This window comes from Trachinotus anak, unplaced genomic scaffold, assembly GCF_046630095.1.
Source record: "Trachinotus anak isolate AG129_WGS33_773 ecotype Australia unplaced genomic scaffold, CSIRO_AGI_Tana_v1 ptg000015l, whole genome shotgun sequence".
Taxonomy (NCBI): Eukaryota; Metazoa; Chordata; class Actinopteri; order Carangiformes; family Carangidae; genus Trachinotus; species Trachinotus anak.
This window is the reverse complement of record NW_027273866.1, coordinates 16,710,381-16,726,754: the sequence shown is the minus strand read 5'-3', so window position 1 is coordinate 16,726,754 and position 16,374 is coordinate 16,710,381. Positions and strand designations below refer to the sequence as shown.

The following is a 16,374-nucleotide window of genomic DNA, read 5'->3' as shown; positions in this document are numbered from 1 at the left end:
GACAATAACCAGCATATTCTCTGCTGTTTAAATGAAAATGTTTCCTGGTGGTCTGCAACAAAAATATGTTTACAGTAAAGTTCTATCAAAATCAAAAAACTAAACTTCATTGGTTGATTACTTTTTAAAACGTTTGAGAATTTGTGTTCAGATCTGAGTGACAGGTCAAAAACATGGAAACACTCCCATCTAGTGATTAATAACAGCAAATACATGGAAAATATAAGAAGCATAGGAACACTCTACAATTTGTTTGTAAATTTTACCAAAGACGAAGAAATTTTTAAATGTAAATTTGCACAAACATAAAAATTTATTTTATCCTTTAAAAAAAAACATGTTGGAGGATTATCTTGTTTGACTTCTGCGAGGCTTAAACAAGTAGGTGAGTTATCAATTTCTCGATGCCCAGAAAATTAATTTGCAACTATTTTGCTTGTTGATTTGAAGTCATCTGTCGAACAAAAAGTCCAAAAGTTCTCCAGTTCTAGTTCTCAAATGTGAGAAATTGTTGCATTTCTTTATCTCGTGTGATCTTTTGGGTCGATCAATAATGAAAATAAGCATTAGTCGCAGCCCTAAAAACATCAATGAAACAACAGCAGCTTTAGACTTCTACAACTGACGGTGTCATGACCCTCACTCAGGACCGTTCAGGTAAAAATGTAATTGTAGACAAAGGGCTTTGGCTTAGTGAAATATCCCTTTAATGATTTCAGAGTTATAGAACAGTATTTAGCATCAGTAGCTCACAAAAACCACAAATATTTTATTCTATACGCCAACATATCCGACTACAAAACTTTACAAATATGTATACAAGATTATATACACAAACTTGAGAAAAATACACAATTTTGCAGGGAAAAATAATCACAATTTTTTCAGTGGGATACCTGTAGCGGTAGGAGTACATATCATAAAATATGATGACATACAAATGGAGCTTCTTAAACATTTAACATTTCTGTGCAAAGAAGAAACCGTTAGCATTGCCTGCTGTGTGGTTTACAATAAAAGTGGGATTTAAAGCACAACTGTGTCGTTTTCAACATGTCTTCCATCATTCTCCATCACGCCGACGCCTGCTCTCCAGGCTACTCTCTATACTGAGCTTTACACATTCCCGTGTCACTTCACCCCTGACCTCAGAACTGTCCCCGCTGCTTTTACAGAGTGATGCATATGTACAAGCAGCTGCAGCCAAGACCAACTACAACCCTGCAGGGTAGAGTGGTTAGGTACTCTGCTCCTGTGGTGCTGCAGTGGGGTGTTTAGATAAGACTACATAAAGGAAATGTGTTCTCTACATTTCTAGACAAAATATTTTTAAAATAAAGACGGTTCTGCTCCAAAGGCTCCTCCATATGTGGCCTTGTTGAGACCACATTTGGAGGACGCTGGTGTAGGGCTGGGTATCATTTAAAAATAAAATATTGGTACGGAAACTGATACCTTGACTTCAATACCGATTCTTAAGGAGACCAATTTTATCAAATTCATTTTAACAAAAAGAAAATTACAATGTTTTATTTCTAAGCTCAGGTCTCTTTACACACTCAAACGTGTTGGTGTAAATTAACAGCCAATCACCAGCATTATTAGATCTTGGTCCAAGCAGTGGAACTGATGCTGCTCTAATAATCATATTTGGCTCAAAAATGTATTCTCTCCATCCACCACTGTGTTTCCCGCTGCTGAAGAAAACTCTGAGACAACAATGATTTGATGTCTTCATGGAATAAAAATAACGCTGTCCAGTCACGCCACACAAGCAGACGTCCATATAATTACACACTTTCAGAACTGGAAGGTGTGCTTGGTTCAAGGAGATAAAAACAAAACACATGAAACAAACCTAAGCACACTCTTCCAAGGCCTCGTCTCCGAGCCCAACACTGTTCACAATCAGAAAACATTGCAGATGAGTGAAGGAGGAACAGTCACAGGGAACAACACCGTCCATCTTGGTCTCCAGCACCACATTCAGAGCTCTGGTGTTTGACACTGAATTAACTTTGGAAAATAGGAGTGACGTTCTGTCTCAGCATGGTTGGAAACAATCCCCACCTCAAACCCAGGAGAGACAGGCAGGCAGGCAGATGGATGGACAAGATGCCAGAGACGGATGGGACCAGCGGGTGGACGGATGGAGTCATCGTGTCATTGGACAACCTCGAAGTAGTGAAGGATAGCCATGATGTGCTGAGGCATGAAGACATAGCCGGTGTAAATGGCCATACCAGCCACGGAGATGAGCAGAGAGTCTGAGGAGGAGACGTTAAGGAAGAACCTCTGAAGGAAGTTTCTACTGCAGGGAGCTGAAGATACAGAAACTGAGCTTTGAGGCAGCTTCACATCAAATCTGAATCTTTGTCAGTCACTTGATGATTTATTCTCTATGAAAAAATGAGCAGGATACCAGGATAACAGCTATGTTTTATACTATGAGTTTTTCAAAACATGCAAAACATGACAGATCATCACAAGTAAAGAGTCCTATGTCAGGATTATGTAGTCTGATCAAATGCCAAACCACCCTAAGTCTAAATATCAAATGGAAATCAAGTTTATCTGAACATTCATGAAGTTGTCACCATGTATTTTTAGCTGTTACTCATTTATTTCCTGTAGATCTATTTAAAAACAGAATGAGCAGCTTGATCCCTGAGCAGCTGAAGTTCGTGTAAACCTTTGATGGGAAACAGCAGTCTGATGGCTGATGGTGAGCAGGTAACACAACCTCCGACTACTTCACTCCAACACACCCGACCCTGAGGGAAAACAGGCTGAGGGAAACACCAACGTACATAACATGATCCTGACGTCTTACTGCACCTCCACAGATCAAAGTACAGCCATCAACACAACACACTTTAATTAGTGACTGACAACCTTTCCTCCTGGATGAACCTGACTTTCCAGGTTTAAGTTTTCCTGACTGACTTCCCGACTTTACTCACTGCCGAGTTAAACTTGAGTTTATGCTTTCCAAAATGAGAATAAAATTGAAAACATATGATGTAACATCCATGTACTAGCATGTGTAGATCACCTGACTGTGGCTAGCTTAGCCTCGACGCTGCCCGGACTCTTTACGAAATCAACAACGTGCCAAATTCCATTGACAATTTTACCTCTTTTGTGTTTTTACTTACAGGCAAAGGTACAAGAACACCAGAACGGAAATCGAGACCTTATCTAATCCGTTAATGGGGAGACTTTAATTCGGCAGTTATTCAAAAAACAAACATGAATGATTTTTTAATACAAATACATTTTCTTTTCCTCTTCCGCGAAACACGTTAGGGACCAATCACTCAAAACTCCATTTAAAATTCTAGCCCTTTAATTATAGTTCCCTTTCAGATTAATGCACGTCCATTGTAGGAGACATATTTGGGACTATTTCTAAACACAAGGGTTGGCTTCTTAGTTCGGCATACATTCAAGAATAAAAACGTTATTTAATTTGATTACACAGCCGAGTTTGTCTTCGTATACGGTTGCGACTGCTTCAACGTTTAATTCATTGCAATTTCAACAACAACAGTGACTCACCTGTACAATGTCTACATGCCGAATTTTTCATAAACCTTTATAAAATGATAAAACGCTTTACCTGTTGTCGCAACACAAATTAAATACGTGTATCCATTGGAAATGTTAGCGTTATATAGCGGTCTGAGCGGTCAGTTAGCCCTGCTACCGTTCTAGCTTAAATTAGCATATTAGCTTGTTTGTTCGGCAGAAGTTAGCTGACACGGAAAAGGATACTGAACACCGTCCGCTCCCAGGGCTCCAGCATGTACAGCGCCGTCACCAGAAGGTACTGGTAGTAAAACCATGATAACTGCTTCCAACAGTCACCCAGGGCCATGGTCCCAACTTCACAGACGACTACTTATTTTTCTTTCCTCGCCGTTTTTTCCCTTTCGGCGTGATTCGCGGTAGGGTGATTTCTCTTAACGTACTGACGGCTAATCATAAGTGCTCATTTTCAGCCAATCACAACTGCGCGTTCCAGCGCACGGCTGTGACGCAGACCAGGGAGTTCCAACATCCGGGTTTCAAAATAAAACACAGCTTAGATGTGAAGGGTTTGTAATTGTGTGTGTTGTATTTGTGTGGAGCTCGTTTTATATAATTGGCAGTTTCATATGATGTACACTGTGTCTCCCCACTACTACAACTTTTCACACTTTCAGAGCTGAATCATCTCTTTTTTTCCTCTAAATGTTGATACAGTGCTACATGTTTGTAATGTGTATTTTATTTAAAGAATAAGTCTCTTGGTATTATATATTTTTATTTGTGTCAACAAATGCAACAAACAACTGATCCTACTTAAAAATACCGTCTCATACCTTATGTCTGTCATCAGAGATCCATTGTCCAAAACCAGAAACACATCTGAGCCACAGTTGCACTGGGTGACATGTTCCTTTATCACTTCATGATCCGCTGCTGAAAATACTTCCGAACAAATGCACCATTTCCTCTTGTTTGTTTGATAAACACTATACAGACCAGCTGCTTAAGAAACTACTGTTTTTATTTCTTATTATGATTGACATTTGTGAGGTGTTTTTAAAGATTAATTCAGTAGAAGCCAAAGAACCTGGGGCTGAGACCACGACAGAGTTAGGAAGTCAGTCGTTTGAGTCTTTTTATGGGGTTTGTTGACAGTAACAAAAATACAGAATAATGTGAGCCCTCTTCTGAAGCTAAACCCTTGCTCAGTAAATCTTAAGACAGCTTCTGAAAACCAAACAAAAACAGTATTTTTATTACAGTATCTATGAAGTTGTTCTGCCTTACAGCCACGACACCAGCAGAAAAAAGGAGTTTCTTTATCACTTGAGACATCCTACAGTTACTGGTGGATGTTATGAGGCCGTACAACTTTCCTGTATATTAGAGTGATACCAAAAAGTTGGCAAATACCTGCTTGTTGCAGCTGTATCACACATACATGTAAGTAGACAAATAAGAAATCTCAGTTCAGAAATGTCAAAGATATATTTGAGATCATGAAAAAAGTCTGTTCACCTGACACCACTGACAAGTTTATTTTTAACTGCAACATGTTCCAAAAAATGAAAAAACCAAACCATACAAAAACTGACCCTTGTTAACAAGGTTTGTGTATCTCTGTGTTACTACCTGATGTTTGTCTTTCTCAAATCTAAAGTCCTGCCTCGGTCAGGCTCTCCTGTGTACAGCTCAGTACGACCAGCAGATGTTCAGAGTCAGACTCCAGTGTTTGTCAGATATTTAAAAGGTGTCACGGACAGGTGACGTGTTAAAAGTTGCAGCTGAGAACGCTGAGGTGAGGAGACTCTGCGTCCTGCTCAGAGCTCGCTCGCTCAGTCTGTCTCAGCAGTGACTGGCCAGGATGTTGAAGAAGTGGTACACCTCTTCTTTATCAAACACGGCCACCTCTGTGGAGCACTCGGAGCACTGCACCGGGTGGTAAACCTCATCAGCGTCCATCCCCGCTGGCGTCGGGTCGGGAACCTCGTTTACTGGTGTTTCTGTTTTCTGCCCCCTCCTCCTCTTCCTGTTCCTCTGTTTCTTCTGCTGCTCCGTTTTGTAGCGCAACACCTCGTCTCTCTTCACTGTGCAGTTCATGACGAACATGGCGCGGTACTGCGTCCGGTACTTCTCATGCCTGAGTGGAAACAACAAAGACATCTCAATGTAGCTGCAAATCCCTAAAGATTGTAAAGACACCAGTCAGCATTTCATTGGTAGGTAACATAGGTAGGTAAAGACGATGACATCAGCTGAGAGGTTCCCATTTTGATCAGGGTCAACCTGACAGTTGAAACGAGTTCACAGATACTGTGACACTTACACAACAGATGAGTTTTTACACAACTTCAGCTGCACAAATCAGTTTAACACCAAATAGTAATATTAACTCAGCCACTCTGACAATGTTTGTTTCAGGATGCAGCTAACACACTAATCATCTGTAGCGTTGTTTTGGTTTGTGGAAGTTTGTTTCTTTCATTTTAAACCAAAGATGTAAAAATTTAAAAATTTAAACATTTTCTGTTTCTGTTGTCACAATAAAAAAAACAAACAAAAAAAACAAGAACATCAAATCAGAAGAAAACGTCCAATCTGTGTGTTTGCTGAGAAAGGCAGTCAGGTGGCACAGAAATACAGGTAAATATTTTCAAAATAAAAGCCAAGAGGACAGCTTGGCCAAGCCTCTCAAATGTGAAGGTTGCTTATATGCTTATATGCTTATATATATATATATATATACAGTGTGTATTCATCATATTTGATAGAAACCTGAATACCTTTTGAATACTGGACTGTTGGTCTAACCTGGGCTCCACAAAGCTGCTGTGGACAATTTTCAGTATTTTCCTACATGTTATGATCAGTTCATCAACAAAATAATGATTCATGTAACATTCTGTACAAGATATACTAGAAGAGGTGCAGCAAAGTTCAGGCACAACGGCCACTCCACAGGAGCACAGTGTATATCTATTGCACTTTAATAAGGAGTATCCACTATGACCTGCTCACTTTTCAAACTTTATTACAAAACTTTTCAGACTTTATTTCTCTTCTTAATTATTGTCTACATCAGCACATGAAGAAGAGAGCAGCCCATCAGGCCACGTGTCAGTCCAGTCAGGAGGCGTCTGGACAGCTGATTGGAAAGGGAAAGAAATCATTTCTTACAGCACCCCTCACTTTCTTGGAGTGACCAGGCTCCACATGATGGGAAGCAGCAAACAAACCCTGACTTGCTGCTGGACCGGCTGTGAAGTCTCACCTCTGACAGTCCAGACAGAGCGTCGTCATGCAGGCGGGACAGTTGAGAACGGCGTCGCTGGTGGGTAAACCCTGAGGCCGGCGAGGCTGCGACCGACACGCTGCTGCTGGTCGTTTTCTGCTGTTGTACCTGGACAGGAAGACAAGACGCTGGATGACTACAGGGTGATGAAATCCAGTGTCAGTCTTTTCCAGGTGAACTGTCGCAGTGTCTTACTGTCTCCTCCTCGCGTCCACCCAGGCCTGGTCTCTGTCGTCCTCATCAGGGTCGTACAGCAGCTCGTCATTGGTCAGTATGACCCGCTGTCTCCGCCTCTGGCCTGTGGAGCTGCCTGCAGAGGATTACAGACTCAGTGTAATGATGCATCATATACATTATCCATCCAGACCAAATGACAACAGTGACTCATGTTTACTTGGTTTGTCCTCTTCCTCTGAGTCAGAGTCAAAGTAGACGTTATCGTACATCCGAGGATTAGGACCTCCAGGACCACTGCCGCCGCCGCCGCCTCCTCCTCCTCCACTACTTCCTGAGGTTTCTGCTTGAGAACAAACACAAAAACATGCAAGTTAAGTTTCACAGAACACAGTGACCAGGTTCGTGCATTCACTGTAGGGTTACCCTCAGCTTTTCAGTCCCACAGAGATAAACTGGGTTCAGTTACTGAGTCCAGATGGTGAACTTGTTGCTTATTTGCACATCCAGCAGTTACAGAGCAACAAGACGACTCTCTGTTCTTGTTTCATGTTACTGCTGATATCTACCTTTATTAAGGCATAAAATACTGCAGACAAAACACCTCCTCACCAATCAGCTGGACCTGTCTGTTCTCACTCTCATTTCCTCCATGATCTCTCCACTGCATTATGTTGGGGGCTGCAGCTTCAACCAGAAAGCTGTTTCACAATAAACCAATCAAATCTCTACTCATCATATTAGCAGGAAGTGGACCCAGGATGGAAGGTGCTGGTTCTAAAGTTAACACCTAAAACCCGTTTGACTCCTCCAGCATAGTTCAGATATTTGCTATATTGTGAGGTGATAGATCGAGTTTTACCACATTTTCACCTTCCAATCAAATTCCCTCCATGTTGGGTTGTTAGTTAGTTTATGTCCTGCTTTCAATGTTTGCTCCCATTTTTCACGTGTTATTAGAAAATTTGTTTCCATCCACATTCTTATCATCACATTCATGTTATTGTGCTTCATATATTTGTGAGACAACCTCTTGTAGTCCACTTCCTTCAGTTTGGATGGAGCTTTACAAATCTTTCCTAGTCCTTGTTTGTGACGACAGTCATGGCCTGGCAGGTTAAAGTCCAGCTGTCCCATAGTTAACCAATATAAATGGCACATTCTGACACAATCTTTGCTCCATTTCCACCACAGACTTTTCTTTTCATGGTATTTGCAGGTGAGTGTTACCTGTTGTCGATGGTCCCCAGGTACCCTCCATGGTCCTCATGGTGGAGCTGAGCTCTGCCTCCATCTCCTTCTCAAACTCATCCCCGCTGGACGACTCGCTCTCCCCCGTCAGATACTCTCTGATCAGTTTCTTCTTCTGGTCCGGAGTCCCGTTCAGCAGCACGTCCAGCTCGTCCTCCGAACTGAAACACGGCGAGAGAGAGGAGTTCACATTTCATTCTGTTTCACCTCCTCAGGCTACGGATCAACTAACGAATCCAGCTCTGATTCACACCGGCCTCCCCAGCAGAGAGCTGTGAGTACTCACTATCTGCTGTCACTTATAGACCGAACACTTCACTGATTAACCGAGAAGAGGAAACATCGACTGAAATTGAAATTGTTAGTCAGCTGGAGGCCTACCTTCAAAACCATCTCAGAAAACTTTGACAATACAAATCAATCCAAACTGGCACCGACCAGAGGCTGAAAAGACCACACCACTGCTGAATATGTTTATAGGTTTTAATCAATTCTTTATATTCTCGAATCTTAAACTCATCTAAATGTAAATAAACCAGATCATCAGGTTCTCAGTGAGCTGCAGGTTCCCCTCAGGGTTTCTGGCTCAGACACACAGGGTGTGTCCACTGGACCAGTAAGATGCCCTTGAGTAAATCCTCAGTTTGGACAAAAGTCTTCTTCAGTCCAGGATCAACATGTGGAACTGAAACAGATCCTGACTGAGGTCATTTTAAACTCAACCGGAGACGGTTTTTGCTGAACATTCAAATTTAAAAATACTATTTCTTCCTACAATATAACTATAATTGTTTGCGTCTGCGTTTAAACACATGCGGCTGTTTGTATCTCTAACCCCAGGCTGTGTTGACCTGTATGACCTGAGTATCGTGTACTGATAACAAACAGCACTAAAACAAAGACAGCGTCGGTGGTAGATCTAAGCACCGGCCGCTAACAGCTCTGCCATCGGGTCTTTAACGCTGGATTAACGGACGTGAATAGAAGAACAGTTGGTCGGAATCAGTTCGCCTCTCCAGCGTGTTCCAGTTTGTTTACGTTAGCATGCAGCTAGCTAGCCGCACCGTAGCCTCCCGGTGCTAACGCTACAGCGGTTGAAAAGCTAAGTGTTGTGCGGAGTTCCGACCTGCTGGCGGCCCTCTCCTCGTCGCTCGGCTCCTCGATCTCATACGAGTCAAACTCCTGTGGTTTATTCAGTTTGTTCATTTTAACTGTTTGACAGAACTCAATTACAACCACACCAGCTGCTAACCAGCTAGCCACAACGGAGTTAGCCGTGACTGTTTCCGCTTCTTCTTCTTTGTTAGTTTGATTAAACGGAAGTTGCTGAACATTAAAATGATTCACTACCGCCACCTACTGATGAGGACGGTGGCCACCGCCGAGAGCCACCGAGTCAGTTTACCCGAAATTATCAACACACGTCCATGAATACAAAGATAAATAAATAAATAATTAAATAAATAGATAGATAAATAAATAAATAGATAAATAAATGTCCTCTGTGCCTCTTAGTAGAACTTTGTTTCAGAGATTTGACAAACAGCCACAGATAGTGTTTTTCAACCAAGGTCTCACTGAAATGGTTTTGTTTCCATTTCTGCTCCATTAGCAGTGGTGAAACCTGATTAATAGCTGTAGAAAAGAGAGATCAGCCTCAGAAATGTGCTGCTGCAAACTGCTGCTGTTACGTCACATTACCTCTAGGTGGAGCCAACAGATCAGCGATGCTGCCACTGAGGCTGCCCCCCCCTCTCAGAGGTCATGGCGGCTGAAGGTTCATCTGAAGGCCTTGTCCATGAAATGATATAAGAGCAAATGATTTCATGTCTATAAATGTGTGAATTCCCATCATTAGCATGGATCTGGATGTTGACCTCTGACCTTTCTGTGGAGAGGGAAGAAGGACTTTCCCACTGTGACAGGGATGAAAAGGCCTTTTCCTCCAGTTTTGTTTTACTTCTTCAGACTGACAGCTGAGGTCTTTCATTCTTGGTTTTGTGATATTTTTTCTGTGTTGTGATTTCCTTTTTTTTTTGCTCAATTTTGGGTTCTTTCAGCTTTAATCTGATTTCTTTTTTAGTCAGTTGCTTGCAGCTCATGCACATCATTCCACATATTAGGTACAGATCATAGATGTGATTCTGAATCTCCAGAGGATCCAGCTGTGAGCAGGTCTTCAATACAGTATGATTGACAGGTGCTACGAACTGAGCGCTCTACTCACACAGTTACACTGGTAACTGAAACCTCTGTGTGTAAACTGTACTGAAGACGGTGTTCTATTATAATAAACCTGCTGAAATGTGGTGGCTGAACTCTCAGTATGACACACCTGATGTTGGTGCCCGACTCAGACCAGTGTAGCTGGGCTGATTCTGGTGCCTCATTCATCTCAAGCCTGGCTTTGGTCCTGCAGCCTGGCAAACCAGGTTTAAACCTTCATCAAGGATCAAGTATCAAGGTAGACTTTATTTTCCCCGAGGGGCAATTTGTGTTACAGCTAGCAGTACAGCATACACCCAAAGGTCACAAGACACATAAACAGTCAACAAGTAGGACAGTTCACAACAAGTATGACGGGCAACATCCACAAGAAATCAGAATTAATAAATTGGGTTGAACCATTTCAGCTACCAGGAATCCAAACTTGGACAAACCAATCAGAAGCTAGATTTATGCTTTCTCAGAAAAGCCTAAAACAGTAATAGAAAAGGCTTCAAGCAAAACAGGTGGAGCCGGATTTAGACTCAGTTTAGTGCAGATACCTGCAGCACTAGATGTGTGCATCACATGCGATTAAGCTGTATCATGCTTTAATTACAATATGCACTGACGTGATGCTTCAGGTGGTGAGACATGACACCACACAGGTAGACCTCTGAGACAGGATTTTACCACTCCAGAAAATTAGAGAGGGGGGTCCCATAGCAATTTTCCCGTGATCACATTGTGATTATTTCATGTAATGACAAGTAAATGTAAAACTAGTGTTGAGTCTGTCTTTTCCTCTGTGTGATATTTGTTATTTGGACGTAAAGTCTCTCGTTAAGTCCCAAACGAGGTGTAGACTGTCTGCAGCTATTTGACATCACAGGACAAGGCTGCACTGAGTTCTACAGCTGTGTCCCAGTTCAGGGGCCGCGTCATTTGGAGGACACAGTCCACAAAGGTGTGGCCCTTTCTCGCCTTTGTAGACCGCAATGGACGAACCGAAAGGAGGCGGTCTGGCCCACGGAGGATTCGCTTTGCTGTGCCCACCCTTACCGTTGTGTCGCAAAGTGCAGCTCCTGTTTCTAGGCTGCATTTGAAGGAGCCTTTGAAGTGGGAAGTCCAGTCAGTCTTCAGATGCAGCCTCTGAAGGATCCGACTCAGATATTGTGTATTAACATGAGACTTTCCTGATGCAGAAAACATACCCAGAAAGAAATAACACACTTCTCTAGACCAATTAAATACATTTGTAGGAGAACGTGTTCAGTGTTTGTGTGTTCAAACACACGTGTTGAGCTTCCTGTGCCTCCGTTCACTGTTTGTGTGTTTATGTCTTCCTCTGTTTTTGTTTGTCTGTGTGTGCTGTTTGTTTTGTGTCTTTTTCCTCCAGTTTGTTCTTCAGCGTGTCTTTCTGTTGTGTGACTGTGTGTCAGTGTGTGTGTTTGTGTGCAGAGCTGCTGGGTGACATTTTCCTTTCCAGGTGTGACATCTCGCTCCCCTGACAGCCTCTTCTCCGAAACACACTAAACAACTACTCTCTGATTTTACCTGCCTCCCACACACACACGCACACACACAAACACACACCTTACCGTCCACCTCTGTCTCAGCTCTGCCGCTCGACAAGCTAATTTAGCCAATTACACACAGGTGTGATGCTAATTTCCCCGAGCTGGCAGCCAGCTCCTGGAGGAGGTAAAAATAACATAATTACACCCATCTGTCCCCCTACAGGCAGGTGGGCTCTCCCACTGGGTGTCGGCTCCACCACAGCCACCACAAAACACACACAGGAGGGAAAAAACACACACTGTTGGTTTTGATAATGGAGGAGAAGACAATGGACAGTGTGTGTGTCTGTGTGTTTGTGTGTGGAGGAATCCAGGCTGTAGCCACAGTTGCTTTTTCTCCTCTTTGTTTGCGGCTTTCAATGGATTTTCAGCGATACACAGCAATTTCCTGCAAGAAAAGAAAAGCAGACTTTCGGTGCAGTGGGATAATTATGTGAGGCTGTTTTCGAAGGCGATGGGGTTGTGTGTGTCATTGTTAGACTGTGTGTGTGTGAGGAGAGGGGAGGAGGATTCTTCACAGCTCAAAACACAAAACACAACGTGGTCCGAGCAGACAGAGGCCTTCAGACAGTGACGGAAGCTCGGAGGCTCGTGACGGGAGCAGCGTTTCTGTCTGCAGGAGAAACCCCTCCATCACAGCTCATACAACTTTTTATAAAAGTCGACAAAACACAGTTGTGAGTGGTTTGTGTCTCCACTGAGTTTTTCAATTCAATTTTCAATTTCATGTGTTTCCACTTCTTGTTTTTAAGTTTCAAATTTCAAATTTTGCATTTTGCAGGTTGATGGAATCAAGCAGGAACTGTTAGCAGGAACCTGATACAGTGCTGATAGAGTGAAGAGTGAACATTAGTAACATGAAATCGGCTGGAATCAGTAGTTATACATGTCTGTCAGTGGGCAATCCTCACTGCTGCTTTAAACCACTACACAGACAGATAATTACTGACTCGCTGTCCTCGTGTTCATTTGAAATCTATGACAAGAAATATTCAAAACATTCAAACTTTCTCTTACGATGAAAACAAGACCAGAACTAAATATAAACTCACCTTTGAAAAGGAGAACTATGACAAACTGAATCATGCTTTTCATCGATGTATAAAAACTAAACATTTCCAAGAGGTATTAATGTTGGTGCTGCTGTCTAGACTGAATATAACAGAATACAGTGACTTATAGATGTTTGTGTCTGGCTGCTAGCGCTAGCGTTAGCAACATGGCTACCACTATCAGCCAGGCTACTGACCAAAGCAAGAAACAACCATAAGAATTATTTGATGATTATTTCTCATGCATTAATGTGTTTCTATTAGAATGTCTTAGTTCGTTCATGGTTTTTGAAGCACAGCTTGTCATAGAGCCAGAATCCAAAGGTATGTGTGAGAGGAAGCTGGTGGAGGGTGGTAACGTTCACTTCAGTGAAGCTGTCAGTGATTTTTGTTGTCTCTGAGTTTAACAGTAATGAAACAGGCTACTGTGCAGCACAGACATCAACATGCGAGTTTTGAGCCACTGTTGTATATAACATAGTGTTGTCTGCATACAGATGAAAAAATTATTTCATTGAACTGGAACAAATCTTTAACAGTTTGATTGCAACTAATGGATTAATCTCGTATTTCCTATCATCTAAACTATTCTCTCAATTAATCAGTTGGTTTTCTGGTTTGAGAAAATGTTGCAGTCACTCAAAGTGACTCCTTCACAATACTGGTTTTTGTCCAAACCCCAAAATTATTCACATTAATCAAAGGAAAAGCATCAAACTGTTACATTTGCAAAACTGGAACCATGAAATCTGTTATTTTCATATGAAAAGGGGATCATCATAATCCAATTAATGGCCAATTAATTATTTTCAGTCAACTGTTGTTCAGTTTAATCATATTTTATTATCTTATATACAACAACCTTAATTTGTAAAGTAACTGGTCACTGTAGCTGTCAGATAAAACATTTCCTGCTGAAATGTAGTTGAGTACAAAAGATGGAAATACTCAAGCACTAAATTCCAGTACTTGAGTAAAAATACTCCTACATTACATTAATACATTCTACAACTAGAGTCACTGTCATGTCTCTGCTTTGGCTCTGGTGTCACTTCCTCCAGAAGATTTATGAAAGACAAGATTTGATAAAAACTAACTGTGAAGCAAAGCATCTGATAAACGGACATAAACAACACCTGTGTGGAGTCTGCAGCCGGCGGCCAGCGGCTCTGCACAGCGCAGAGAAAAACGCTCAGTTTTTCACCTGCAGTAAGAGAAGTAAACATGAGGTGGAGACACAAAGACGCTGATGGGGTTGATCATTATCCAGACAGCCCACGGATCATCCTACGTGTCACCTCATTTGATCTGAGTGTCTCCGGATCTAAATACAGTTTGAGAGGGTTTCATTATTGAGACTTCTGCTGTCATGTGGACATGTGAAACATGTCTCAGAGGCCTTCCCACCCTGCCAAGAAAAATAAATTGGTCCTCGCACATAACCTTCTTATCTACATTCCTGCCGTCACGTAGTCCCTGTTTCCTATGGCGCGTGTGTGATGACTCTGTCCATACAGGTGGTATTATTCTACATTCTCACATAGATGGATCTGTCAGTCTATCTGTCACACAGCAATGTGCTCCGGAGCCCCGCTGAGACCCAGCACACTCTGACAGATAAAGGTCCAGAGTCACCACAGAGGGTCCGTTTCACTCTGGAGGAAGAGGAGGACACAGTGTATGGAGGACTGAAACTACCAAAATCAAAATAAAGAAGTAAATGACTCAATAAATAGAATAATATTCCCTTAAAAGCACTGAAAGTAATACATAAATAAATACAGTTGTTAATGAAGTAAGAAAATGTGAGAAACTGATATTTCGCAGCACCATGCTGCTTCTCTTCACAGTTCTTCAGGATCTGGTTGTTCCAGCATCTTGGAGAACCTGCCTCAGGTCTTCTGTCTCTTCATGTGGTCCCAGCCTGACTCCATGATGCTGAGATCAGGGCTCTGTGGGGGCAGGACTCTGGGGCCAATCAGGAGCCTCCTGATGGAACAGATGCTGGAGAAGAATCTAAATATCTGCAGGGCCTAAAACTTTTCCTCTGTTCTGTACAAGTTTATAAGGAATAAATGTGTTTGTGTGGAGCTGAACTCACCAGAGCTCCTCATCTCTGCTGCTGACTCCAGTTTCACTGCAGAACACAGCTGATTCTGTACAGCCAAGGGAATTGAGTCATGTTGCATTCTGGGTAATGTAGATGCCAGGTTCTCCCATTGTATTGATAAACTGTTGTTCTCTTAATTCAGCAGTGGACGTTTGGTTGTACCAAACTGTGGCATGTTCACCCATATGCAAATATAATGTACTGTACATACATTGAATTTCCATATATTAAATATACATAAAATAAAATAAAAACATATATGTAAAAATGATATGAATCTTGTTGAAATTGGAACAATATCATATATTATTTATTTTACTTTATTTGAGACACATAGGTCCATATCAATTTCAAACTAAAAATAAAAGTAGATAATAAGATAATAACAGAAATGACCATAAAACATATAAACATCTGTTCCAGTGTTTCCAAAAACAAGAGGAGCACCTTGTGTCACTTTTTGTAGGCTCACTTAAGGAAATTATGATTTCATTCCTTGAATCAGTTGTATAAGCATATATATATATTTAAATAAATTTGCATATATGAATTAAATAGATTCTGTTGACATATTTGGTTGCAACATGTTATTCCATATAAAACTTAATCATAGATATTTTGAATATATGTACAGTGCATCTCCTATATGGCAGCATCAGTCTATACAGGGACGTACAGAATATATCATATCTGAAGTGATGTTTCTTCATGTTCAGGACGACTTTGTGATCAACCACCAGACGAGTTCACAGCCTGAACCCGCTGCTCTCAGAGTGTGGGCTCCACCTGTTGGTCTGCCCTGCAAACACAGGAGACGGCCCAGCTTCATTATCTTCTGCCACCTCCGATGAGCTGCACACTCTCTCTCTCTCTCTCTCTCTCTCTCTCTCTTTCTCTCTCTCTCTCTCCATGTAAAAAGTGTGGGGACTTGATTATCAGTCCATGTTGGTGAGCTGTGATCTGCTGGAACCTGCGGACAAGATTGAAACACACCTGTGTGGCCACACACACACACACACACACACACACACACACACATTCTCCATGAAGTCAAATTAAATGACTCGGTCCCTTGTTATTTCCTCACACTTTCAATGTTCCTCTGACACTGGGGAATATACCATAGACTCTGTATGTGTGTGTGTGTGTGTGTGTGTGTGTGTGTGTGTATTTCCC

At 41.9% G+C, this 16,374-nt stretch overlaps 2 protein-coding genes across 4 annotated transcripts; both read right to left on the bottom strand.

The window, feature by feature from the left end:
• Nucleotides 1–684: 684 nt before the first annotated feature.
• Nucleotides 685–3,880, bottom strand: sptssa (serine palmitoyltransferase, small subunit A). The gene is made up of 2 exons (XM_071499031.1): nucleotides 3,778–3,880; nucleotides 685–2,267 (listed from the first exon to the last, which is right to left on the bottom strand). Exons 1-2 carry the CDS (start codon nucleotides 3,878–3,880, stop codon nucleotides 2,164–2,166), a joined length of 207 nt encoding a protein of 68 aa, XP_071355132.1. The 3' UTR covers nucleotides 685–2,163.
• eapp (e2f-associated phosphoprotein) lies at nucleotides 685–9,571 on the bottom strand. Of its 3 annotated transcripts, XM_071499028.1 has the most exons (8): nucleotides 9,378–9,571; nucleotides 8,231–8,412; nucleotides 7,221–7,346; nucleotides 7,022–7,136; nucleotides 6,806–6,934; nucleotides 3,778–5,674; nucleotides 2,693–2,774; nucleotides 685–2,267 (listed from the first exon to the last, which is right to left on the bottom strand). In XM_071499028.1, the coding sequence occupies exons 1-6, from the start codon at nucleotides 9,455–9,457 to the stop codon at nucleotides 5,380–5,382; spliced, it is 927 nt and encodes a 308-aa protein (XP_071355129.1). In that variant the 5' UTR covers nucleotides 9,458–9,571; the 3' UTR covers nucleotides 685–2,267; nucleotides 2,693–2,774; nucleotides 3,778–5,379. The 3 variants fall into 3 exon arrangements, with proteins under 3 accessions (XP_071355129.1, XP_071355128.1, XP_071355130.1); XM_071499027.1 differs by lacking the exon at nucleotides 2,693–2,774; XM_071499029.1 differs by lacking the exon at nucleotides 2,693–2,774 and having other exon boundaries at nucleotides 7,221–7,343.
• Nucleotides 9,572–16,374: the final 6,803 nt, after the last annotated feature.